General features: G+C 37.7%; 1 protein-coding gene across 3 annotated transcripts; it reads right to left on the bottom strand.

Moving 5' to 3' along the window:
• Nucleotides 1-96: 96 nt before the first annotated feature.
• On the bottom strand, nt 97-14,664 carry LOC109111241 (bromodomain-containing protein 2-like). Of its 3 annotated transcripts, none has more exons than XM_042745574.1 (12): nt 14,015-14,664; nt 9,617-9,911; nt 9,345-9,482; nt 9,010-9,154; nt 7,856-8,055; nt 7,258-7,734; nt 7,056-7,184; nt 5,935-6,168; nt 5,536-5,798; nt 5,119-5,444; nt 1,739-1,867; nt 97-1,646 (listed from the first exon to the last, which is right to left on the bottom strand). In XM_042745574.1, the coding sequence occupies exons 2-12, from the start codon at nt 9,887-9,889 to the stop codon at nt 1,516-1,518; spliced, it is 2,445 nt and encodes an 814-aa protein (XP_042601508.1). In that variant the 5' UTR covers nt 9,890-9,911; nt 14,015-14,664; the 3' UTR covers nt 97-1,515. The 3 variants fall into 3 exon arrangements, with proteins under 3 accessions (XP_042601508.1, XP_042601506.1, XP_042601507.1); XM_042745572.1 differs by lacking the exon at nt 14,015-14,664 and adding an exon at nt 12,486-13,938; XM_042745573.1 differs by lacking the exon at nt 14,015-14,664 and adding an exon at nt 12,486-13,937 and having other exon boundaries at nt 5,947-6,168.
• Nucleotides 14,665-27,880: the final 13,216 nt, after the last annotated feature.

Genomic DNA, 27,880 nt, shown 5'->3' with positions numbered 1-27,880 from the left:
ATAATATGCCCAGATGCAATAAATATTCCACTGAAAATCATATAGAAATGAGCTTATGAAATAGCATGCACTTTAAGTAACACATTGAGCCGCAAGTTTGTTTTAAGGATATCTCATCCTCTTTATTAACGTGACATTTTTCAGATGAGAATAATGATCGCATGAAGCATCGGTTGAGATGATGCTTACAGCTTGAGGTTTCATTTCATGGCTATGTTTTGCTGTTGCCTTCTTAAAAAAAAAACACACAACGAGCTGTGGAAAAAAACAGCCACAATACTAAAGAGAAGAGCTGAAGACAGTAGAAAACAAAGAAAAAAATAATGCAGGGAACAGAAATCAGGTCATATTGACAGATGCAAGCTGCGAGGTCATGAAACTGTTACATATGTACAAATTTTGGAAGAAAAAAAAAATTAAAAATACAAACGTCAAATTTGGTTGTTAATGTTGTGTTATGAAACTGAACCTATATTTCCAAGTATTTAATTTTTAAATATGAGGGTCACTTTGTTAAAACCATAAATTGTGCATTAACTCTCTGTGCGAATAATAATAAACACACTAAAACAAAACCAGACTTAAACTCAAAAATCAAGATTTACAAACAGTATTCACATCAACACCTAATTAAGCAGCTGTGCACCTCTCATAGTGCATCTAAGACTCTGTTATGCTCTAGAAATCGAGACCGAAACCACATGAACACAAAAATAATTTATGCATCCAAAAATAAACCAAATGCTCATGTGGCCCATCTTAATTCAAAGAGCAAGATTCTGCATGTTTGTATATAAAACACTGGAGATTTGAACTTATTCATTTGACCACAGGGAATAAAGCAGGCTGGGTGGAAAGTTATCAGATTCAAGTTTAAACACGCCACTAAAGACAACAGCTCGCCCATCGGACAGAGACGGGTGCATTCCCTGTTCTCATAACTTCTGGGTGTACAGATGCCATTTGAACAGGTGGAGCTTTGTTTTTTCATTCAAATGCACAACAAGCACAACACATCCATGTATGTGCAAAGTGTGTAAAGAGGAAACCACGGGATTCAGTGGCACACATCACACACACTCGCTCATGCAAACAAAAGTGACAGCAGTTTCCACTCCAAGCCTTTTGTTTTCTTTAGGACAAACTACTAAAGGGTCAAACGAAAAGATGGAAAGAGAAAGCAACAAAATATTCACAAAAGAAAAAGTCAGATTTTTGTTTTCTTCCCTACCAGGGAATTGATTAAAATTCTTCTTTATAAAAGAAAATAGATATTTATATATCTTTGTACATGTATATACACAAAGTAAAGAAGGATGGACTAACAGAAAGGACGATGCCTTGGTCTGCTTTGTTCCTTCTCCATCCAACATTTCCCAGAATTCTCTTTGACCTGCTTCTACATCTAAAGAGAAACACTGCTCTTCTTTAAATATCTCATCAGTTACTGTTATTAAGAGCAGAACTCTATTCTATTCTGGGATGGAGTGCATGTTTTATTTGATGTCCGTTCTTTCAGTCTGAGTCCGAGTCACTGGTGTCAGAGGAGGAGGACGAGGAGGATGAGGAGGAGGAGTCTGAGCTGGAGCTGCTGGCGCTGAGACGAGACGCCACGGCATGAGCCTCCACCCCAGTGGGCTTCTCCACTGAGACAGAAACAGAGACGTGTTATTCAGTTAGTCTCGATTAACCTGACTCTGAATCAGCGTTGATCATTCAGAAACATCTCGGTCCCTACCTTTGGTTTTCTGTGGTTTCTTGGCGGAGTTGAGCTGGCCGCTGACGTCCTGCAGTCGTCTCTCCAGCTCTCTCTTCTTCTCCAGAGCCAGTTCCTCACGGGATTTTCCTGCAGTGCCTTTGACAGACACTGGAAAACACAAGAAGCACATTCAGTCAAATTTACATACAACGTCTTTACAGCATGAGATAAGATGCACATTATGTGATAATCAGTCTCTACCTATACGAGTGTGACAGTAAAGACATTTATATTGCCTTTTTCTTTTTCAAATATTTGTATTTGAATATATATTTGTTTTTTAAATAAACTTTTTATTCATTGGAGAATGCTGAATTTCCAAAAAACATTAAGCAGCAAAACTGCTTTCAGCATTGATGATAATAAGAAATGTTTCTTGATCATCAAATCAGTATATTAGTATGATTTCTGGAGGATCATGTGACACTGAAGACCGGAGTAATGATGCTGAAAATTCACAGGAATAAATTAAATTTTAAAATATATTCAAATAGCAAAGAGTTGTTTTAACTTGCAATAATATTTCACAATAGTATTGTTTTTAAAGTATTTTGATCAAATAAATGCAGCCTTGGTGAGCATGAGTTTTTTTCAAAAACATTAAAAAAAATTATCATATAAACCCCAAACGTTTGAACAGTAGTGTATTATTCTTTTTTTCTTCCTCTTAGCATGTAATTATTTAACCTTGCACATATATTGATTAGGGGTCGACCGATTATCGGCGTGGCCGATTATCGGCGCCGATATTAAGCATTTTTATTGTTATCGGCATCGGCCATTTTTCAAAACCGATTTGCCGATAAAAACCATTTTATTTTGAAATGCGCGATCTGGCACTGATCCAGCCACCTCAGTCAGAGCGCACCGCTCTGTGGCCTAGACTAAGCCCCGCCCATCGTCCGTCTGATTTGTTGGGAGTCACGATCCTGGCCAATCAATACGGCTGGCGCGGCTGGAAAATGTTCTGCTCTCACACCGAAAGCACAGGAGCTGCTTCAGTGATCATCATCACACATCATTAAGTTATCTCTCGAAGGTAAGAATGCAGTAAACGTTCCTGAAGTTGGAATAAATCACTACACTGAAGTTGCAAAACACCTAAATATAATCGATTTATGATGACAAGCCCCGTTCAGTTATTATACTGTGAATTCCCGGTCAATGTCCGTCATTGCAGTGATATGCTTTAACGGATCATCACATCAGTGCTGAGATAGTGAAACTAAAACCTACTTCTCTCACCATTCGGCCAACTTAACGTTATATTGTGAATAGATTAGCAACACGAATGAATTCATTCACGTCTGCTGCGGTTTTTTTTTTTTTTGTGTGTTGTTCACATAGCTTCACTGAAAAGCGTCCGTTCCGTTAGGGCTCTTAGTCAAAAAAAATTGCGCATATTTGGAGAAATATTGCTTTATTCTAACATGATTGCAAAATAATTTATCATACAGATTCAGAATTACCATTATGCAATTTTGAAGAGCTGAAAGGGCATCAAGCGCGAGCTCTGACGCCCTGACGCGACGCGAGCTCCCTATTCCCTATCCCTATTCCTCCGCGGCCGCGCTCTCTCATTTGACTAATAAGGGTGCGATTTGCCGGGGGGATTTCCCCCCTTCTGGTCTATGCATCCCTGCCTCTGCTATCCGGTGGGGATAAAAACATCATGCAAACCCGCTCTGACGTCCAGATCTGAATCAAATGATTCGCGATCCGATTGAAGCGCTTCGAAACAGTGAATCATTTTGCGACGAATGGTTTAACTTATTCGGAGTTTCAAAAAGCTCCGTTGTGTTCTTTGCTCGCTTTCTCGATGTAATTTGTTGTTTGGATAACCGTGGACATTAAATCATTACAATTAATAGGCCTAACGTAGGCTTACAATGTTTTTATTAAACTGAGATCACACTAAATACAATTTCCGTCGTATTAAAAACATTTAATAAAATTTTATAAAAAGCATCTGTTTATTTCACAAATCGCACCCTGCTAATAACCCTATACTAATAACGTAAATTGTCAATAATCTCACATTGCAGGTTTCTGGATGACGCTGTCCTGTATACTTCCTAGTTTGTATCGCCGTGATAAACAGTCAAACAAACATTTTACACAAAAAAAACAAAACAAAAAAAACCACTATTACAATATGGGTTGTGTGTGATTTTAATGCAATTCTGGGTTGCAAATACTGGGTTGCAAATGCTAAATATAACACAAACACATACATACATACATACATACATACATACATACATACATACATATATATATATATATATATATATATACATATATATATATATATATGAGAGAGAGAGAGAGATTACATTTATTTTCCATTATTTGTTCATTTGTTGCTGTTTAAATTTGCTTTAAGTTTTACTTAGTTTACAGAATGCTGCTGATGGATGCTCCCAGCACTTTTTATCTTTGTTGTTGTTATTAATATTAATGTTGTTATTATGAACAGTTCTCAGAATTAAAGATGTGTTAAAATAATTTAAAGAGAGTCTTTGTCAGAGGCCTTTTTATTCATTTTTACACTAGACACATATCGGTTCAAAATATCGGTTATCGGTCTCCTTGATCTGTAATAATCGGCATCGGCATCGGCCCTGAAAAATGCATATCGGTCGATCCCTAATATTGATACATGAGTCACTAAAGCGATAACTCTTTCTGACAAACAAGTTGAGGAACGAAAGAACAGCATTGTGTTTGTTCACAGGAAGGGTAAAGGGCAGAGTACTGTCTACCTGGAAAGTGTGCTGAATCAAACCAGGAAAGGTGGGGGCTACACACTGCATTATGGGTAAACTTCTAGTATCAGATTCCCATTAACTGCTCAAGAACAAACCTCCCTTTTCCAAGAAAACTTGTAGCGTTTAAAGCAAATCAACTGCACATATATAAAAAGGTGAGAAATCACCCCCAAAAAGATCAAATAAAGTCATTGTGTTAAATGAGAAAACCATTCAGTAGACATTACAGTACATCTAGAAAAAAAAAATTCAAAATTGATTCAAAATTGCATACATAATGATAATAAAATTATATTAATGATTAAAAAAAGGAATATTGAAATATGAACTGATTTAAAAAACTAAAACTACTCAAAATGAAACTCAAACCACTAGCAGCTCACAGCAAGTCACTTAAGTTAGATTCATTCAAACATGTGATTAATTCAGAAACTAATTAACATTTTAATCGATTTTTTCCTCCATAATTACATTATTCCAAATTATAAATAGAATTAAGTAATCAATCAATGCAACTAATAAATAATTCACTATAAATGAATGAATAAATGGACAACCCTAGTCTGAATCCTATCTGAATGCTCTTACCGCTAGGTTTCCGTGGTTTCTTGCGTAAGCACATCATGACGTAGTGCTCCAGCTCACGCAGCGTGGATGGCTTGAGCGTCTCAAAGTCGATCTCGATCTCCTCGGGGTTGGTGTCACGCAGCGAGGGCTCTCGTGATTGGATGATGTGAACGACGCGGCCCAGTTTCTCGCCCGGCAGCCTGTTGATGTCCAGACTGAGCTGCCGCTTCTCATCGTAGCTCATGGGGCTGGTCTCCTCTTCCTCCTCAGAGTCGTAGTGTGGCGTAAGACCGCCTTGGCTCATTTGGTGAGAGTTAAAAGAGGGGGCTTGAGATTTCTTTGAGGATCTAAAGAAAAAAAGAAAAAAGAGGACAAGTTCATGTTTTTGTTGATGTTCAGGTTCAAATGAGTTGTAAAGAATCAGTATTTGAGACGTACTTGCTCTTGCTGCTCTTCTTATTGGAGCCCTTCTTGCCCTGAGTGGAGCTCGCTGCTTTGCTGTTGCTCCTGCTCTTTGGCGTCTTGGAGGGTTTTGGCGTTTTCGCCGGCCGGACGAGTACCTCATCCTCCATCATACTCCTGGCCCGCTTGTGTTTCTCCGGCTTCTTCTTTTTCTTCTTGTCTTTCTTTTCTTTCTTCTTCTTGGGCTTGATGATGGGTGTAGAGGAGAGCGCGGCCAGCTGCTCGTGCACCGCCCTCAACTGCAGACAAGCGAGTGAGTGAGTGTCACTGCGTTCTTTCTAAACCCACGGTCACCGCAGCTCTCAGTAATGTACAACTACGTCAAATCTGTCAGTGCCGGTTTAGCAGAGTTTGCTGGAAAAGTTCAGTCGCTACCTGTGTACACACCTGTTCCTGAAGCTGGGCCAGGCGATGCGCTCTCTCCTCCTCACTGTCCGAGCTCGGGCTGCTCTCGCTCTCACTCTCGCTGCTCGCGTCGCTCTCTGATGACGAGGAGGAGGAGGAGGAGGAAGAGGAGGAGTGACTGCCCAGGCCGCCACCCAGGGACGCAGGTGGGTGGGACTCCAGGGGCTCGTCTGGCATCTTGGCGAAGCGGAACTCAAAGACATCCTGAAACAAAGAGAAGACATTTTTAATATCCAGCTTTGGACATAAGCTATTTGAATGGGTTATCAAGGGAAGTGGAAGTAGAGCTGCACAGTTAATCATACATTTCAACTGTTCTCTCAATTAAACGTAATAAAGCACATTGGCCCGCTGGTTAATTAATTATCCTGAATATTTTTTTTTAAACATTTCTGAGTTTAAATCCTCCAATCAGAGCTTTTATTCTTTTAAAGAGTACAGTGCATTACTTAACCTTCCCAACCTGGAAACCATGCACATATTTTCTCTGAAGAGCTAAAAAAAAAAAAAAGATGGTCTGAATACACAACAAGCATATATGTTGGAGTTTACTGATTACCAATGAAGTCTTAATAAAGTCGGTTTTTCCTTCTTGAGGGCACTTAAGCTATTTGCATGCAAACCTGCTTAGTGATGAATAATAAAATGTTTATGATCCTGATGAATGAAGTCACATAGGCATCCTCTGCGGTCCAATACAAAGTCTTTTTTGTTATTTAAATAGATAAATGTTAACATAATTTGGACTTAATAGACAGGGTAGATGCCATAATGATCTGTTTTAGTGAAAACAAGGCTGTGAGTGATAGTCTACAGTCTTTAAAATGGCACACACTGTGTAAAGGTCCAAAATCACAAGGTAATGAGTAATTACACTTGATTTGCATGAAATTTTAATATGTGCTGGTGTTTACTGGCTGTTTGTCTGCCTTCACAAAGCTTTTACCAGTTTTCATAATGCAGAGTGTTGAGGTGTATTATAAATATGATAAATTAGAAAACTAAATGAAGTAAAATAAACCCCTTCATATGATTTGATGACTGCAAATGACTTGAGGAATTTCTTTTAATTTAAGTGCATGCATCTGTACCTGTAATTTTCGAGCCATGGCCACCACATCGTGATCTGGGGGATTGTACTTGTAACAGTTTGAGAACATTAGCCTGATGTCAGCAGCAAACTGCAATGCATCCCTGTACTCCCGATGATCCATTTTCCTCTGCAAGACAGAGCAAATCATCATGTCTGATCATGCACATGGTTGCAACACATCTAAACTTCTTTATACGCACCTTAATTGTGCTTAGATCCATGGGATATTTGATTATATCATGATAGTCGTGCAGTCCCAGTGAGGAAGCATCCACCGGCTTGTAGAAGGGCCAGGCGTAGGCCGCGTGCTTCTTCGACAGCAGCTCTTTGAGAATCGTGCTGCAGTACCGTAGCTGCTGGCTCATCTTCCCGCGCCGCACCGGCTGATGTTGGTTCTGGGAGTCCGGCAAGTCTTTTCGTGGTGGTTTGATGGGCCTGCCACTGCCACCTCGTCTTGCCGGTACTTTGTCTCCAACCAGGCCTCCAGCAAGGCCCATTCCCATGCCCATGCCAAGGCCGAGGGATAGGCTCTGTTTGGGGTCGGCACTCAAAGCAGAGAGGGTGAGCAGGGAGTCACCTCCGCCCATGCCGAGACCCAAGCCACTTACACCCATAGTGAGCGGCATGCCTGTGGTGGTGGGGGTGGTCGTGTCTGCCTTGCGCTTGACACCCTTTTTCTATTAAAAAAAAAAAATGGCGAAGAATGAGTCAAATTGCATGTTCCATTCCAACTAGTTTATACTGCATATGAAAACTAATTTGCATAAACAGATGTGATTAGGAAAGAGGTGGTCTTACCTTTGCAGTCGGTTGGGTAGGAGGTAGGCCCATCAATGCAGGGGTGCTGTGTGAAGTGGGAGGCAAAGTCTTGGTTATAAGCGTCTGCGGTGGGGTGGAGAAGACCGAGTCTGGGGTGTCTGGAGTGGGAGGGGAGTAGGCCAACAGGGACACGGAAGATATAGCAGGGACCTGATGAGCTGTCGTGAATCCACCTGAGTCTAAAAATAAAGAAATGCATGAGCATGAAAACACACAAACAGCCAAACATCAGCACCAGTAGAATTTTATGCAAAACATTTGAAATTGCTCAAAGAGTGAACATGTAAAAAGAGCAATTAGTTTTAAGGCAGGCAAACATCCAATAAACACCATTTTAATTTTAATGCAAATCAATTGTAATTACTTAATTTTAAAAAATAATTTAAAATAAATTATATAATATAATTGAATAAAATTTTAAATAATAGGCCATAAATCTACATTTTACAAATACAACATAAAAAAAAATACATTAATATTTTCATATTTGAAAATTACAATTTCAAACTTTACACACACAATTATTAAACTATAATAAAATTTTGACTTCTGTATATACTCTCTTATTTATTTTATACACTTAGTTTTTTTGGGAAATAGTTTCTATGGTCTATAAATTAACATTTTTAAATTTTCCAAAATTAATTCCAAAAGTTACAAAAATTTACAAATTTCAAAAAAAGTGAAGGACATTTATATAGTTAAAATTCAATTTTACTTATGTTAACTATATACACAATTACATTAGAATTCATATAATTATAATATAATTACATTCTATTAATACCTATAATTAAATAAAATGTATATAGAATGTATTCAGAAAATGTTGATAACTTTATAGGATTGTGTTCATTTCTGTGACTTTTTCAGTTCTGAAAATGAATCTTTTTTTATTCAAGATACATGTTAATTTATCTTTTTTAGATATATATATATATATATATATATATATATATATATATATATATATATATATATATATATATATATATATATATATTTAAATATACGGTATATATATATATATATGCTATATCTATGTAGCTATCAAAACCATTACAACGGAAATCCTGTCAACTGCTCTCTTCATCAGTTTATTCAGGTTGATTGTTTTTTCCCTCCATTCTTACTTGATTTGTGGCCTTTTTTAGGTTTGCCCTGTTTGCCCCTCGGGACAGGTGCAGGAATCTCTTCCTCCTCTTGGGGCATCTGTGCGACCTTCTGCAGGAAAGCCTTCTCCAGAGACTGAGCCATCAGGACAATGTCATCTGTTGGCTGTAATAAACAGATGACTATGAGATCACATGGCAGTTTCTAGACGATACCACTGATGCAAGTAATTGTTCCATAATAGGCTGGGCAGAAGACCTGAGCCACTTGATGGTGAACAACAAATAAAATCCAATCTCTGAAAAGGTCTGAGTGCTTACAGAACCTTCCACCAAACATAAACGAACTGACTGACCTTGTTGTAGATGTAGCAGTTGGTAAACATGGTGTTGAAATCCTGCAAGCACTCGCTGGCACTGCGGTAATAATTGTGTTCCAGTCTTTTCTTGATAGTTCCCATATCCATGGGCTGTTTAATGATTTTGTAATAATCCTGCATGAGATAATACAAATCATTATTAAGTCAGAAAAACACCCGCTTGAGTTTAGACCCATAACTTGTGGAATTACACGCCATCTTGTTTAATATTTAAACACAGAGCCTAATAACAAGTCCCCCAAACTTACAGGCAGGTTGAGCTTGGTAGCGTCCACCGGCTCATGGAAAGGCCAGGCGAAGTGATGCCTCCACAACGTCTTATGCAAAGCCTTCTGGAGGAACTGCAGTTGGTTGGTCATGCGGCCCTGTCGAGCGGGGTCCTGAACAGGGGGTTGAGGGGGCCCGAATTGAGGCACCTGGGGCAGAGCAGGTCCCTCAAACCCCTCATACAGCAGCGACGGCTTGCGGATGCGTTTGCCGGGAGTGGAGATGGTCTGCTCCATCATGATGACCCCCTGCATGCCGTCGCCCCCGCCCAGAGAGCTGAGGACAACAGGAAGATGAGGGTGAGCCATGTAGATCATAAACAAATCACCAAACCATGAATAGAAACAGAACAATGAACAACTTTGTGACTAAATGTGATGAAACATGCATTAAATATGAAAAGTCAACATAATCACAGTAGACTCGTCATGACTCAAACTCTGACTAAATAGAGCATTTTGCTTATGTGGACTAAGCATTAAGACACAACTGCCCCTTCAGCAGTTTATCTGTTCCGGCATGGGTGAGTTATGCTGGTACACATTCCAAACCCATAAACCACTGTCCTGAGGGAAACTGTGGGTGGGGCCTTAAACAGACCTAATAACCCAGAACAGGTCTTGTTTGCGTTTATCTGAGGAATTAGCAAATGAGAAGCAGGCCTCAAAATAAATATTTTGAATGACAAATCAATTATTCCTGTCTTTTGGACCAATTTAATTATTCACCTTGATGTTTTATCACTAAGTGGTTAATAAATATAACATAGGATTATTTTCCTCATAGATCCTTCAAAAAAAAAGTAACATTACCCCAGTTTAACTTTACTACAGTATCATCTCATTTAATTAGATTTTATATAGATAATATTCCTGTTATAAATTCATTATTGCAAAAATGGTTCATAACTTTATACCATCATTATTTAAAAAACTAATATGAATTCTCAACTCATGTATATAAGATTGTATGGCATTTGACAGTTAAACAATGCTTGTTAAATTGCACTACCCTCAGTAACTTTAGGTTTCAAACACGTTTTTTATAAACTGATAGTATGAAAAACCTAACTTCCTCACTAAGACTTACCTTCTGAAGTCTAATTGTTGAACACTTTAAAGCGAACAAATTGGTAGCATCCAATTTATTACATGTGCATCCTCTTGGGATTCATTCTCAGTGTATACTGGGATTGCACAGATAGCACATGATGCAACATTTGTAAAACCATTGCAGCAGTTACTTGATTTTACTAACAAAAACTACAGACACAAAACACTTGAAGTGGGTGTTCACTCATTCTGCAGAGATGTTGCTCTCATGCCTTCCAGCCAGTTCCTGAAAGTGAAGGTTTGCATACCTGCCCCAGTATGGACTGAATGACATTTAACAAACTGAAGATTACTAAATGCAGACAGGCTGCTTCTAGAGAAGTCAGCTCAGTAAATCTAACATATCTATCATCTCAAGACACATTTGCAAGCTTAAAATCTTAAGCCAAGTTGATGTGAGCACATTAAGCAATTTTATTTTCTTTTTAAAAGTTGAATGTTTAATTTAAACAGTGCTAAATAATACAAAAATCACAAAGTGTTCACATTTAAAACTTTTATTTTCAGTCAAATAAAATGTTGGCATACAAACAATGTTTGGAAAAAAAAAAAATAGGTCTAATTATTCTGTCCCATCTAGTGCATGCTGGTTAGGGGGCGGATGGCAGGCTTCATGCGGCTCCTTTAACTATTTGCGTTGCTAAGCAACAGAAAGCGAAACAACCCCACAATTTATTCAGTGTTGTACCATTAGATTTCCCTGATCTCTGGCGCTCGACACTAAAATAAAGTCGTGATGTGATCAAAGAGGCTCGAGCACAGAGCTGCGGCCTCCACGCGTGTAAAATGTTGACAAAACTCCACGTGGTGCGAGGCGGAAGCGCATCAAAAGACGAGTTTCAGAATGACTAAAACGTCTGGCGAAACTAAAATCGGTCAACAAACGATCTATAAAGTAAGTCGAACAATCACAGCATTAAAACAAAAGCAAAAATAACCCCCGATGCTGAGATATATTCACTAGTTTTTGTAGTCAAGGCACCGCCTTATGACCGAAAACTATAAGTTACATACCACTGAAATAAGTTACATATTACTGAAATATCGATCTAATACCAAACGTCAGACAGTATTATATTCTACCGATCGAATTCACAACCACATGGTCACTGCTACACAATATAATCAATATATCAGAACACACTTTTGAGTCTTTCTAACCGCCCAAAGCACATTTCTGTAAAAATTTTTGTAATGAATAGTCGGCAATCGCTAAGGTGAAGTCAAATACTGAATACTAAAAACACTAAATGCTGGTCGCTGTTAGCATTAGTTAGCAACCAGGCTAATTTCCCGTTCGCACCCCAGCACTGCACGCGTAACGACACACAATCACTTATACAACTCAAACGAGCCTCATATGAAAAATAGGTTTGTTTTGCTCAAACCTGACAGCGTTAACACGGACAGAACATCTGTAAATAAACTACCGTTATCTGCCCGTTTCATGGAGCGAAAGCGCGCCTGCGCACTAAACGCGGGCAGTTGCTCGTTAAAAACCGGACTTTAAAAACTTACAGACTAACTTAACATTGTAAAAAATAATGTCTCCAACATCACTATCATTAGAAAGTGTAAGACAATGCAGTCTTAATACTCCAGTCTTGCATCCGATGTTATCGCGACAGTTTGCAAGTGATTAAAATAAAATAATTCCGAACGATGCCGAATTATGACAATATTCCAACAACATTTTCGTTCAAAGAACAAGTGCAATGCCATTTACTCCAACCGGTACCTGTCAAAGGGCGGGCTAATGGCCGTCTCCATCGGGATGGATCCGGATTCTGTTTATAAACCGGTTTCGTTCGCGGATCGGAGTTTCTTGGCCCTGTTTTCCTGACTTCCTCTATTCTCCAGCTCAGAGCTACAATGAAATGGCGACGTTGAGGCTCCGCCCGTGTTTTTATAAACCCATCGACGGCTCCATTGGCTGATGTAACGCCATACGTACACGCCTACGCGAATTCTACTGGCCGCTCTAGCTGTCAATCAAATAGGCCACACCCACACATCCCCCGGAGCACGATTTGCGGATTTAAATCAGATTATTTCGCAAAAAACACTTGCCTAAGCAACGCCACTGCTATAGATATGAGACAAACATTCAGTCAAACATTTCCGCGAATAATTTAAAACACTCAAACACGCGGTAACATTTCCAGTAACGCTGCGTTTCTCAACAGTTTTGTGTTACGTCAACACACTTCGCTGATTGGCTGCTCAGAACTAAGGCGCGCTCCTCGAGAGCAGGTTGGAGACACCCCATTGGCTCAGCCGATCAGTCACGCGTAACAGACAAATGCGGCACGCACACATACACTGCCTGAAAAATCACAAAAATACCACATAAAAGCCCCAGCATCTAAACTCGGCCACCTCGTGATGTACAGTAGGAAGTAACGAAAACGGCAAACCGGCCTAAAATAAACAAAATGATACGTCTCATTAAAAACTCGACTTTTTAACACAGTGTAAGAAAACAAGTCGCAAACTCAGACCCAATATTAAAACAAGCAAACAAAAAAGGCGATGCCCTCTGTGTCGATCCAACATGGCCGACAAGGAGTGCCCTCCATAAAATGACGCAGCAACTTTGGTTTTTCAAACGACGACACGCAGTAGTTACAACACGATTACCACAAAAATATGTTTAAACTCACTTAAATTGGTCAGAGGTTATGTAAATATACGAGTTACATTAAAATTGTACACAAAATCCTAGAAAAAAAGAGATTACCGCATTTAGGCCAGCGTCGAGCTCTAACTACCAAAGCCAAAATCATCTACAACACCGAAAACACGTCTGATTTCCCTAAAATCTTTGCTTGTTATAATAAAAGGTCATAATTACTAACAAATCTCGCCTAGGTTTTCAAATCAGAATTATTACTTTTTTAGAGGACACTTGAAATACACTGATTAAAGGATTTTCTTACAGAAACCATTACCAAATGTTAGACGCTTGAAAGTATATTAATACGACACGACAACCTGTATTTTAAAACGATTTTTTAAGTGTAAACGGTAATAGAACAACGGATTTTTAGTCAAATATGCTGCCGCCCATCCCCCACCGCCAAGGTTACAGATACACTGAAACAATGTCAGACTGTGGGAACAAAACACAACGCTAAACCGGTCAAATTGTTCGTGGTCTATGAATTATTTAAACCCAAAACGCCTAATTTGAATTATTAACAATGTTTTACGAAAACTGAAAAACTTTTGTTTTCTAAAAATAGGTCTAAATGTTCTAACAGATACCTCTATCCAGATTAAATGAATTGAAAATAAAAAGGAAAAGCAAAATATGTCGCATTCCTCATTGTTGGGAAAAATCCTGATTTCCTTCTTGTCTTCAGCCACGTTTCTTTATTCAACACATTTCCCTCAAACATGTCCGACTTCTTCTTCTTCCCGTTCATTGGATCACAGTGGGGGCAGGGAGAGTCACGTGACCACCCACACAACAACTCGCGTGGCTTAAACCGCTTTTAAGCAGGAAACGCCGAAAACAAGTCTTCTTTTTAAGATGCATTGCATACGAAAGCATTCCCTAGCGATTAAAGACGCGATTTTAAAAAACATCCATAAACTATAGACGTGTAATTAGTCAGTAATGTTGATAAATCCAGAACAAAGAAGACATGGCTGTCGTTGCCGCGCCGTGATTGGATGGAGTCGGTCACGTGTCTCGCAAACCACCGCGCCATGGCAAAACATTAAACCTGGTTATTTTTCCACCGAGATTATATTCTTGGTTGATATAATCCGATTCCATTCGATTCCTTTCAAAATGCTATGAATATAAGAATTCAGTTTAGAAAAACCCCAGGCAAAAAAGTGTATTAGGAGCACGAGAAATCCATGTAATCAATAGCTTTCATCTCCCTTGAATGTAATCCTCTCTGCGCATGCGCAGTTTCACTCGACTGCCTTCCACACGAAACCCCACAGCTGGCGCTTTGAGCTAAAACTGGAAACTTGTTCTGTGACTAATTTATTTTGACTGATGAAAAAGCATAGCTACATTGAAACTGGAAGTAAGTTTTAGTAATAAGTAAGGCAAACAAGTACTTAAAATAAGCAAGATATCCGCTGGGTACATTACCCAGGTTATAATCTTTTTTTTACACCAGGAAATATTTTTGGAAAGACGCAGATAATTATCCTTTTAACTGATTTTTAAAACTATTAAAACCTACCATATATATAGAGAGAGAGAGAGAGAGAGAGAGATGGTTCTCAAATATTATAGTTGGCAAAATATGACTTCTGTAGGTTTACTGTAGGTTTATAATAATACATTTAAATATTACCAGATAGTTCCTGACTATGTTGTCCTACATCTAACAACAACAGCATGACACATGGGAAAGTACTGTACAAGCCTGGCCTGTCACTCATGTCCCACACTAGTGAGCACAGACAGCACTAACCCAGTCTGACTCAGCATCACAAGACTTGGCCAGCAGGGAAACGGTTGCTATGGAGGCTCTCGCTCACACACTCTTTCTTTTTCTTAATAGCCGGATGTTCTTGACACTGCGCTGAAGGAAAGCACACACTTTTACAGTGTAATGCTTAGTGATTGGTTTTTGGTGAGGGGTGTTATATCCATTTGCATCTTTTACAATTTTGCCCCACAGAACAAACAAACAAAAAAATAGCCTAGATTTAATCCTAGTTTATTTCTGTACTTCATATATTTTTATTGAAATGTTTGAGCATGCTTGTGTTTTTTTTTACCCTGTAAAGCCTAACGTGTGTGTGTGTTTAAAAGCAACAGTTTATAGAACCTTTAAAGAAAATGACAAATAATTTTTTTTTCCTTTTTTTTTGAATATCATAGACCTATTTGATACATCAGACTTTTATTGCTCATATCTGATATAGTGAGAATATGGAGCTCATACTAAAATAGTGCAGTTGTTATTTATACGGCCTAAAGGCAACATTAAATTGATAGCTTGTATTGTAAATCAAACAAACTATTAAAATAATAAAACAGACCATATTTACATAAGGTGCATATAAATGTCAGTTGTCACTATGTGCCAATAATAATATGTGTTAGTAAGATGATTTTTAAATGCTTATTTTTATGCTAAAAGCTCTGTAGTTTTTATTTTTTTATTTTTTGTGGGAAGTTTTTATTGTGCAAAGCAATGATTTAAAGATTAACAAATAAACGTTCCTCAAAAGCCAGATGTTTCATATTTTATACTTACATTTTAACATGATTTTTCTAAAAATGTATAATTTAAGGTGCTTCAGACCAGTATATGTTCATCTTGAAATATTTACATAAATATTATTTCTACATCTACTTTATAAATGTTTCACAGAACAATGACACATACCACAAAGTGGATTATTTAGCATTAGCCTATACTAAAAGACCTCTTACGAAGTATAAACTATCGATCAGAGGGCAGAAGGCATGTGGTAGATTCTGTACAGCAAGTTTTAATCATGTTTTAGAGGTCTTAGAAATGAATGCATCAAATATGGGGATATAGGGTTAAATGTAAATACACCTTTGAAAATATATATAATCTATTGATCCTTTCCATTCAATAATAATTTAAGCAGCAGAGTTACGTTAGTTGTCAGACAAAGCCTTCTAGATCATAAAAAAACATTCTCCAAATAAAATGTTTGCCCTGAATCAGTTTCAGTCCATCCTTTTACCGAGGCATGTCTGACACTGCTGCATTGACTGCAAGAAGCCCATTCTTTGAGGTCTACATACTTTAACATACTTTTCTGTGACGTCACTAGCTATAATTGTGGAGCTATTAAGAGTGATTCTCACAGCTATTTGCACTTCTATTCTGAACGCAGACACAATCAACCCCAATAGCTCTACTCTGCACAGGTGTGAAGTGTTGCTATGCACAACCATTGTTGCATTGTCTCACATTCACCTCTGCAATGATGTGTGGAAAGAAAGCTGAACCAAACCCATTAAGCAGGAGCATTTGATATATTTATTACACTAATGCTTTTGTGATACATTTTAAGCACTTTGGTTCACATAAATGGCCTTTTGAGTATATTTCTTTTAAATGTCATGATAACAGAAATGTTTGCTTTTAAACTGTCTACTAAGATTGTTATATTTTAGTCCATTTATTTGTGCTTTCTTTCTCAGATGTGTTATGTGAGACATCAGATATGAGCGATGACCTACAATGTGTGTCAGTGGCATATGTCAATATGCCTTTAGATATTTTTCTGTAACTCCGAAAGGGAAGCACAGCAACAGTTCAAGCTATAGTACACACAATGCACCAACACTGAACAAAGCAAAGTTAACAGTTATCAGTTTCCTTCTGGCAGTACACAATCACTTTTGCATTAGGCAGAAGCTACAGTGGTGGAGGCAGATGAGATTTCTCACGTTTCTCACCACTATTGTTATAAATCTAAGTGAAGCTTTTTGACTCGTCATGTGAGCTTCTGACTGCATCAAAATTGTGAGAGGGGATTTATTTCTTTACTAAGAACAGTTCTTAACTGTGTCATGTCAACGATCAGGATGATGAACATACGAAACTGAAAACCGTCAGAATATAATACTTTGGATAATACTAATACTTTTAGCATATTCTAGAATATAATCTGGAACTGGGATTGTAGAATAGAATCTTCTCCACATTTTATTTGTGATCTCGGAGTGTCTTTAAGTGTTTAAATCAAAGTCAGAGTATAAAATACTTTATAAAAGTAATAATACTTTTAGTATAGGAATATATAATACTTTTGCATAAGTTGCAACGCCCGGAAGATTTTATTTTGTGTACAACAGTGGCATCTAGTGTTTATGATGGGAATCACCAGAAACTTCAAAATTCAACCTTGTGTGTAAATGTGTAGACTAGAATAGATAATCTTTTCAACATTTTATTTTTTAAGTCTTTACATCGAAGTCACAATATACTTTTTTTTTTTTAAACAAAATACATAATAGTGCTAGTACAAAATAATTTCAATGGAATATAACTTTTGAAGGACATAAATAACACTTTAATATGCCAAGACCAGTGTTAGGAAGGTTACTTTGGAAAGGTGATAGGTTACAGATTACAAGTTACCCTATTTAAAATGTAATAAAAAATCAGACTTTAACACTTGTTTTTACTTTGAGATCATTCTGATTGAAATACATATTTCAAATCATAAGATATAGTTGAATAGCTATGATACTGTTTTTAAAATCAAATCCTTGCATAGATGGGAAACACTGGCATCTAACAATTCCTTGGAAAAAACAGTTCATCTTAAAAAATAAAGCATATACATCAACCTAAACAGGAAATAAAACAATTCGTGAATAAACACGTGTCCTAAACTCCTGAAACATTGGGAGAAAGGCAAAGAAAAGAGGCTGCAAAGAGCCCAAAGCCCGAGCTACAGTTACAAACTTGTTTTAGAAGACTATGTGACTATAAACCAAATGTGAGACATTTAAACTGACCAATCAGCAGATTACAGCTTCACCCACTGGGCAAAAGGTGTGACAGTTAGCAGAGCCCTGATGTATACACATGTTGACCTACAGACCTTGATCGATATCAGCACTTCTGTGCCTTCAGGAATGCCAAATGGCCCTTTTGTTACTCAAGATTGGTTTGGGACAGGAAAGCAGAAGTCTTTGATTATTTTTGACCCTACAGATGTAACCGCCTTTGTAATCATTAAAATTTTCATAAGTAACTGTAATTTACTTACAATTTTTTTTTTCTCAGTAACTGTAACAGATTATTTTGTAATTAAATTATTCAGTTACATATAACTAGTTACCAGGTATGTGCACACAGAGACATAAAAGGGGGCTTGAGCACCTGCCCTTTTTCTTCCTCAAGAGAAAGGCGCAGCACAGCATTGTAGCACACATTGATCAGCACATGTGCGTCACTGACAGACAGAGAGCCACAGAAGTGAAGCCCTCTCTCCCTTTCAACTATGTTTGTCTTGGTGTGGAGGTGAGTGGTGAATTCTGTGATTAACAACAGACTAAGCTACCTGTGCCTCGAATTTACAGCTAATTATCCAAAAGACAAAAGGCAAATATGGTTAATTTGTCTTGCTAACATACATGACTCATGAGAGAGAGCTACCATGTATTGGTGCATATAGGTGAATTTGAATGTATTGGAATGTTTTGTTTATTTTAGTTTATTTCAGTAATTCAAATTGTGAAATTCGTGTAATAAATGCACACAGACTGAAGTAGTTTAAGTCTTTGGTTCTTTTAATTGTGATGATTTTGGCTCACATTTAACAATAACCCACCAATTCACAAACAAATTAGAATACTTCATAAGACCAAATAAAAAAAAATATTTTTTTTTTTTTGTTGTGATTATTTTGAGTATGTTCATTTACTGTACATGTACTCAATACTTGGTAGGGGCTCCTTTTGCTTTAATTACTGCCTCAATTCGGCGTGGCATAAATGTGATCAGTTTGTGGCACTGCTGAGGTGGTGTGGAAGCCCAGGTTTCTTTGACAGTGGCCTTCAGCTCATCTGCATTTTTTGGTCTCTTGTTTCTCATTTTCCTCTTGACATAGATTCTCTGTGGGGTTCAGGTCTGGTGAGTTTGCTGGCCAGTCAAGCACACCAACACCATGGCCATTTAACCAACTTTTGGTGCTTTTGGCAGTCTGGGCAGGTGACAAATCCTGTTGGAAAATGAAATCACCATCTTCAAAAAGCTGGTCAGCAGAAGGAAGGATAAGTGCTCCAAAATTTCTTGGTAAACGGGTGCAGTGACTTTGGTTTTTAAAAAACACAATGGACCAACACCAGCAGATGACATTGCACCCCAAATCATCACAGACTGTGGAAACTTAACACTGGACTTCAAGCAACTTGGGCTATGAGCTTCTCCACCCTTCCTCCAGACTCTAGGACCTTGGTTTCCAAATGAAATACAAAACTTGCTCTCATCTGAAAAGAGGACTCTGGACCACTGGGCAACAGTTCAGTTCTTCTTCTCTTAGCCCAGGTAAGACGCCTCTGATGTTGTCTGTGGTTCAAGAGTGGCTTAACAAGAGGAATACGACAACTGTAGCCAAATTCCTTGACACGTCTGTGTGTGGTGGCTCTTGATGCCTTGACCCCATCCTCAGTCCATTCCTTGTGAAGTTCACCCAAATTCTTGAATCGATTTTGCTTGACAATCATCATAAGGCTGTAGTTCTCTCAGTTGGTTGTGCATCTTTTTCTTCCACACTTTTTCCTTCCACTCAACTTTCTGTTAACATGCTTGGATATAGCACTCTGTGAACAGCCAGCTTCTTTGGCAATGAATGTTTGTGGCTTACCCTCCTTGTGAAGGGTGTCAATGATTGTCTTCTGGACAACAATCAGATCAGCAGTCTTCCCCATGATTGTGTAGCCTAGTGAACCAAACTGAGAGACCATTTTTGAAGACTCAGGAAATCTTTGCAGGTGTTTTGAGTTGATTAGCTGATTGTCATGTCACCATATTCTAATTTGATGAGATATTGAATTGGTGGATTTTTGTTAAATGTGAGCCAAAATCATCACAATTAAAAAAACCAAAGGCTTAAACTACTTCAGTCTGTGCATTGAATTTATTTAATACACGAGTTTCACAATTTGAATTGAATTACTGAAATAAATGAACTTTTTCACAACATTCTAATTTATTGAGATGCACCTGTAAGTTAACTAAAGTTTAGCTAAGGCAATAGGAAGTCTAGTAGGATAGATCAGTGCGCATTCTTTCAATGCATGATTCAGTTTATTAAAATGCATTTAGAATAATCACAAAGATATGGGGGCAGAAATGTATAAATTTATATAATTTAATATAGTTCATCAGTATCACACAAAGACACATTTTTTTTTCACCAAAAAGCAGCATGATTACAAATGTGATATTGGTTTTTATACAGCAGTTCAATAAACAAGAATTTAATATTACGACAAACAGCCCAAATTACTTATTATTTTAACTGACTGATTCAATTTAATAATTTGACCGAAAAGATGATGCACACTTTTAGAAAAAGGGGTTTATAAAGGTAAAAATGGCCATAAAAGGTAAAAAAAAAAAAAAAAAAAAAAAAAGTAACTTATTGGAAAATATTAATTTCTATCACTGCTGTAAACTGATCACCAAACAGAATATAAAGAATATCAAAAACTTTAGGAGTCAGCTGTCCATGATATTCCTTAAGATATCAGCACAATAACACACTCAGCAAAATATTGTCTAATTATAGTTATCGATAAAATCCTAGAAAATATTGAGATATATTTTTGTCAATATTGTACACCCCTAATATATTTAACATTTTGTTTAGAATTTTTATTTTTTTTTTAATTGAGAAGTGCCCTTTTTTCCACTTTTTCCCACCTGCCCCTCAAAATATCTCTGCACATTTCTCAGCTACCGTGGACAGCTGACTTCTAAAGTTTTTGATATTCTGCATATTCTGTGTGGTGATTAGTTCACAGCAGTGATAGAAATTAAAGGGATACTCCACCCCGAAATGAAATTAATCACTTACCCCCATGTCGTTCCAAACCCGTAAAAGCGCCGTTCATCTTCAGAACACAATTTAAGATATTTTGGATGAAGGCTTGAGACTGTCTCATAGACTGCCAAGTAAATAACAATGTCAAGGTCCATAAAAGGTATGAAAGTCGTCGTCAGAATACTCCATCTGCCATCAGACGTGCAATCTGGGTTATATGAAGAGATGGGAACACTTTTTGTAAGCGAAGAAAACAAAAATAACGACTTTATTCAACCTTTGTCAACGGTCTCCTCTGTGTCTCTCCATATCACCATATGCTGCGTATGCTCTTCTGTTTTGTGTGTGTCAAAAGGATGCGCTGTTTCTACGTGTATTTAGCTTTGATTTGAAATAAAACAGCGCATCTTAATTTGTGTTTCGAAGACGAACAGAGCTTTTACGGGTTTGGAACGACATGGGGGTAAGTGATTAATGACAAAATTTTCATTTTGGGGTGGAGTAGCCTATCCCTCTAATCTTTTCCAATAAGTTTTAATTGATTTTTTTTTACCTTTTATGGGCATTTTTACCTATAAAGCCATTTTCTATCATCTTTTCAGTCAAATTCTTAAATTGAACCAGTCATTTAGAATAAGTCATTTTGGGCTGTTACCAAGCAAATTAAAATTTAAAATGGATATTTTAAACATAAAATATTGAATTCTGATATTTGAAATTATTTTTATTATTTTTTTAATTGAAGATACTTTAAATGTGAAATTAAAACTGTCAGTAGGTGGCAGCAAGTCACTGTTAATAAGTGAGTCATTGCGACTGAACTGAATCATACACTGAATCAGAATTATATTTATTGGTGAAATAGATCAATGTGTGCTACACTACTGTCCTGTGCGGAGACGCGGAGGGAAGAAAGGGATCGTTTTCATGAACCAACCTGATATTTAGATTTTTAAATTTGTTTGTTAGGGAAAGCTGTGCGCAAACTGAAACACATGCACACATATATACATATATTCATTTATTAAAAAGAAAAAAAAAACCTCCCCAGAAAAAAAGGGCACTTTCTCTCGAGGAAGAAAAAGGGCAGATGCTCAAGCCCTCTCTGATGTCTATGTGTGCACGTGCCTGGCCACCGCAGACTGATTGCTGGCCCCTTGCTGACCACCCCTATGAAAATATCCTGGCACCGCCACTGTCTAAGAGGGAAAAGTGATTAATAGCAGTTCATTTCTGAGTATTTGCTGTTATAAATTGTTGTTTTGAATTAGGCTATCTATGTAGATCCAATGAGCTGAAAACTCTTCCTACTTCAATACAAAACAATGCTGAAGTTTGACAATAAAGAGATTTTTAAATGCTATAATAGTGATTTCATAATGTCTAAATATAAATCCATTAGCAAAATGTGAAAAGCACTATGTGCCAGAGTGGAAATGGTAAATGAGACAATAAATGATCCTCTGCTGCCATCTAGTGGTCAAAGTAGGAATCATGACGTTCATTTTAATAGTGTTTGTTTTTCTACCAGATGAAATCTTGGCAGAAATCTTCCACTGAACATGGCAAACTTTCCATGAATTCTCTATAATTAAAAATTTAAAAAAATGCAGATGTTCTTTGAAGTAAATTTTACTTACGGTGTTCTCATATTATTTAAAAAATATATGAAAATATGAATAACTTCGAGGCAAATTAAATATATATATATTAAAAATATATATTCAAATTACCTATCTAAAAAGTGAGCAAAGTTACATGTGTTTGAAAATAAAAATGAATAATAAAAATGTTCTACTGTCTGGTGTCTGCCATCAGGAGTTAAAGTGGATGTTATGTGACACACATTTCTTTCTTTCTTTCTTTCTTTCTTTCTTTCTTTCTTTCTTTCTTTCTTTATTCTTCCTTATGGTATTGAAAATGGGTGTGTTGTGTTGTGTTGGTGACGAGGATTTTACCTTTATGAATGAAAGATGGCTGCAGTTGCTTCATTTCCTACGCCATTCCTGCCATGTCCTGGTGAGCCTTCCATACCCTTTGATGTTTGGCTGAAGATGTTCAGGAATTATTTACTGGTCGTTAATGTATCTGGCCTGTTGCATGAAAGATAGCTCTATTTCTTCATTGTTTGGGCACAGAAGGTCAGAGATTATTTTATACTTTGCCAAATCAAGGAGAGACGAAGGAGGAAGCTATTGAGGTTTTACCACTTTGTTCCTCGATGGAATGTAATTGCAGAACGGCATGCTTTTAGAAAACGAGCTCAAGTACCTGGTGAAACAGTCCTACAATATGTAACCTGAGTTTGGATCAAATCTTGATGAAATGTTACGTGATCAATTAGTAGAAAATGTGGCCAGTCATCGTATTAGAGAAAAACTGTTGTTGGAGACTGATTTGACTCTTAGTAAAGCCATCACAATTGCTACTCAAATTGAAGCTGCTGGTGAACAAGTTATAACTATATAAGACCGGAAGTTATAGCCTGTGCAAGCAATACAAGGAAAGTCTATAGCAGTTGTTGGTCAGTATAAAACTACATACTCTGCATCTACAAAGCCTTCTGTTTCCTTTAAGACTTTTAAGACTTCTAAAGCTTCTAGGATGACTTCATCAGTCCATGCATGTTATCGTTGTGGATCAACAAAACATCTTGCAAATGATTCTAGATGCCCTGCTTTTCAGGAAAATGCCATAATTATCAAAAGATTGGACACTTTTCACGAATATGTTGTTCATAATAAACACGCTCAGTACATGAAATTGAATTGCCTGAAGTTCAAATTTTGTACATGCCAAATGTGCTAACTCATAAGATTAAGTGTACTGCTACAATCACAACTGCTTCTGCTTCTGTACCTGTGGAGTTGATAGTGGATTATGGGTCCTCTGTTTCCATTCTGCCAAAATCTGTGTACGAGACATACTTTAAGAAAGACTCCATGCTGCCTCCTTCTGTTAAATTGGTGACTTATTCCTGTGATCCAATATCAGTGCCTGGATGCTTACCTGTTACTGTTACCAAGAATGATGTTAACTGGGAGACTTCAATGCTCTTCTCGGAATGGATTTAATTAATGGTCTGCATCTTCACTTTGGAGGATTTTCTGTTTCAATAAAATCTGCTCAACCTCCAGCACATGTGATGGGCATTTCTGCTTCAGTGCCTGTGGATAAACTGGGATGTGCAAAAGGTTTCCTGCATAAGGTGAAGATCTCTTCCAGTGTTGCACCTTTACGTCAAAAACTCAGATGTTTACCATTGTTTGTTCGGAATGCTGTTTCTGAAGAACTTCAACGTCTTCTTAACCTAGGTGTTATTGAGAAAGTTGATGCATCGCCTTGGGTTTCACCAATTGTAGTAGTGCAGAAAAAATCAGGAGGCATTTGTATTGGTGTAGATCTACGAGAAGAAAACAAAGCTGTGATTATGGACAGTTATCCTCTTCCACATATTGATGAATTGTTGTCTAAGCTATGTGGAGCAACTGTTTTCTCTACAGTTGACTTAGAGTGCTTACTTTCATCTTCTATTACATGAAGAAAGTCGTGATTTGACTGTGTTCATAACACACGGAGGCCTATTTAGGTTTCGCCGTGTACCATTTGCCTAGCTTCGACACCTTCTGCAATCCAGAAAATCTTATCAACTGTTCTGCAAGGTTTGACATATGTGGCCCATTATCTCGATGATATCATTGTCTGTCTGGGGTCGGACACAGAGTGAACATGATTGCATGCTTAACAATGTTGTTTAAATATTATATTGTGCAGGACTTCAAATTAATACTCCGAAATGCCAACTCAGTAAGACAAGTCTATGCTTTTTGGGTCATACAGTGTCCGCACAAGGTGTTCATCCAAACGGGGATCATCTTAATGCAATGCTTCATGCACCAGTTCCTACAGATGCACATCAGCTTTGTTCCTTTCTTGGATTAATCTCATGGTACAGCAGGTTTGTTCCAAATTTTGCATATTTTGTAGATGTGTTGGGTGTTTTTGTTGGTTGTGTTGTTGAATTAGTTTGGTTCAGTTAGGCTCAGAAAAGTTTCAACACTGTGAAAGAGTTGCTGCTTAAAAGCTCTGCTTTGACATTATTTGATCCTAATTTACCAGTTGTGGTTTCAACTGATGCATCAAACTATGGATTAGGTGCTGTACTGGCTCAAATTCATGAAGATAAAACTGAATGCATTGTTGCATTTGCTTCAAGAACTTTGTCAACTGCTGAAGGCAAGTTTTTAACAATTGAAAAAGAATCCTTAGCATGTGTCTGGGCTGTTGAAAAATGGAGAATCTATCTTTGGGGTTGAAATTTTATTGCATACTGATCATCGAGCTTTGATAGTGTTTCTTTCTCCCAAAGGTACAGATTTTGCTGGAATGAGAATTGCACGTTGGGCAGCACAACTCTTATGTTTTAACTATGAAATGGTTTACGGTTCTGGTTCTCAAAATCGTACTGCTGACTGTCTGTCTCGTTTGCCTTTGCCAGCTTGAAGAGGATTTTTCTGATGCAGAACCTGAATTCATTGCATTTTTGTCTTCGGAGATGTCTGCTATAACTTTAACTGAGTTTGCTTCTGCCTCTGCATCATGTCCAGAAATGACTTCGTACGTGCAGAAATTGATGGTGGATGGCCTTCTTTGTCATTGGCTGTTAATAAATATCTACTTCCCTATTTCCAAGTAAGGGATGAATTGAGTGTTTAAAAGAACTATGTATTCAGAGGAGCATGTCGTCTTGTTCCTGTTTCACTACGACACATCTTGGTGAATTTGGCCCATGATGGCCATCAAGGAATTGTGCGTACAAAGCAGCAAACTCTACTGGTGGCCAGGTATTGATTCTTTGGTCAAGGAAAAGGTGAAGAACTGTCAAGTTTGTGTCTCTTCTGACAGAACAGCTATTGTTTCTGCTGCACCTTTGCAACCTGTACCTTATCCCTCTGGCCCATGGGAAAAAGTAACTGTTGACATAGTGGGCCCGTTTGAAACTGCTACTTGGGATTGTCGTTATATGATAACTCTGATTGACTACCATAGTAAGTGGCCCGAAGTGGCATTTACTACGATCACAACTAAAAATTTTATTAAGTTTTTGACATCTGTTTTTGGTCGATTTGGAAATCTTCAGTACCTTGTGTCTGACAATGGATGTCAATTCCGGTCAGTGGCTTTTGCTGAGTTTCTGAAAAAGAGAGATATTCAGCATATATGTACATCATTCTATCATCCAGCTGCAAATGGTGCCATTGAGAGATTTCATTGTGTGCTCAAGAGCTGTATTCAATCTCCTATTGTGTCTGGCAAGCCATGGAACCCAGTAGTAACACAATTTCTTCAAGTTTACCGTGCTACTCCGCATTCTGTTACTGGACTCCATTTGAGTTATTCTGTGGTAGGAAAATGCATACTTGTTTGAACAACCTTCCTCCTCCTGTAACTGGCAAAAGTATTGTGAGTCAGAAAGTATCCCTGTCACAAAAATAAAATAAAAGCATATACGTACTCTAGACGAAGAGCTTGTACCCCTAACTTCAAACAGGGAGATTGGGTGCATATACAGAGTTCCAAAAGGGCATCCAAAATTCTCAAAACCTTTGCAAATTACTCTTCAGATTGGTTCATGTACTTACCAGTTGTCAGATGGGAAAAATTGGCATCCGTATCATTTATCTCCTACCCTAGCACCTATAGAATGTTCCATTAAAAATGAACTTGTGGCCCTGCCTCTTCATTCGGGTCCCTCATCTACCTCTGGAGTGTTGTTTTAAAATGAACTGTCAAACTCACCCATTCAAGTTCCTCTTCCTGCAGATCCTTCAACTGCTCCTGAAAGAGTTTCAGCACGTGTAAGACGACCTCCACGTTGGCTGCAGGATTATGTTACTTAGTTTAAAAGTAACTAGTATTAAAGTGGTGCATTGTTCCATGGGTACATTAAGAATCAGTTATGTTGTATTGCTAAACTGTTCATTAAGATGTACTTTAATGTGAATAATATGTAATTGTTGTGTTAACTTTAAATTTTGGATTCAGTGAGGAATGTATGATTTAAGTAAAGAGGGAATATGTTGTGTTCTTGTATTACTGATTCACCAGAAGAGGGCACTATGGGTTACTAAGTTGGTACATATAAAAGGTGTAGAAGAACAATTGAATGTGAGCAACCATGTGGCATGCAGGCTGTGTTTGTTGTTGGCCTTTGATGCTGATAAATCTTTGAATTGTAACTTCTGGAATCTGACTCTTCATGCTTACCTGGACTTGAAACACTACAGGGTGAAGGGGGTTCAAACCTTTGTCACTTTTTTTCACTCCTAATGAGTTTGTATCCTCCCATAGACAAGCTAGTTAATGGGCTTTTGGTCAGTTAGAGTTAGTGTTAGGGGCTACTAGAATCCAGGGGGTGCCGACACTGATCTTGCATACCCCTCGCAAATGTGCAGTTGCGCTCCTGCTAGTTACTCCCCAACACTGGCTATGAGGATTTTGTGAACCTTGGGTGAAGTTAGAGAACTAGACTACTTTGTTTTCCCAATTTCAGGTTTCTCAAAGTGTCAGTGGGTATCCTAGCCCCTGAGAAAAGTAAAAACATCCCCTTTT

Source organism: Cyprinus carpio, chromosome B19, assembly GCF_018340385.1.
Source record: "Cyprinus carpio isolate SPL01 chromosome B19, ASM1834038v1, whole genome shotgun sequence".
NCBI classification, from domain to species: Eukaryota; Metazoa; Chordata; class Actinopteri; order Cypriniformes; family Cyprinidae; genus Cyprinus; species Cyprinus carpio.
The sequence above is the reverse complement of the archived record's forward strand: the minus strand, read 5'-3'. Positions and strand labels throughout refer to the sequence as shown.

Excerpts from the sequence above, each read along its gene's own strand:
- LOC109111241 (XM_042745572.1), bottom strand. The coding sequence starts at position 12,517 with ATGGAGACGGCCATTAGCCCGCCCTTTGACAG. Across the intron at positions 7,735-7,855 it reads CTACCCAACCGACTGCAAAG|AAAAAGGGTGTCAAGCGCAA; the intron begins GTAAGACCACCT and ends TTTTTTTAATAG. Across the intron at positions 1,868-5,118 it reads GAAACCACGGAAACCTAGCG|TGTCTGTCAAAGGCACTGCA; the intron begins GTAAGAGCATTC and ends TGTGTTTTCCAG.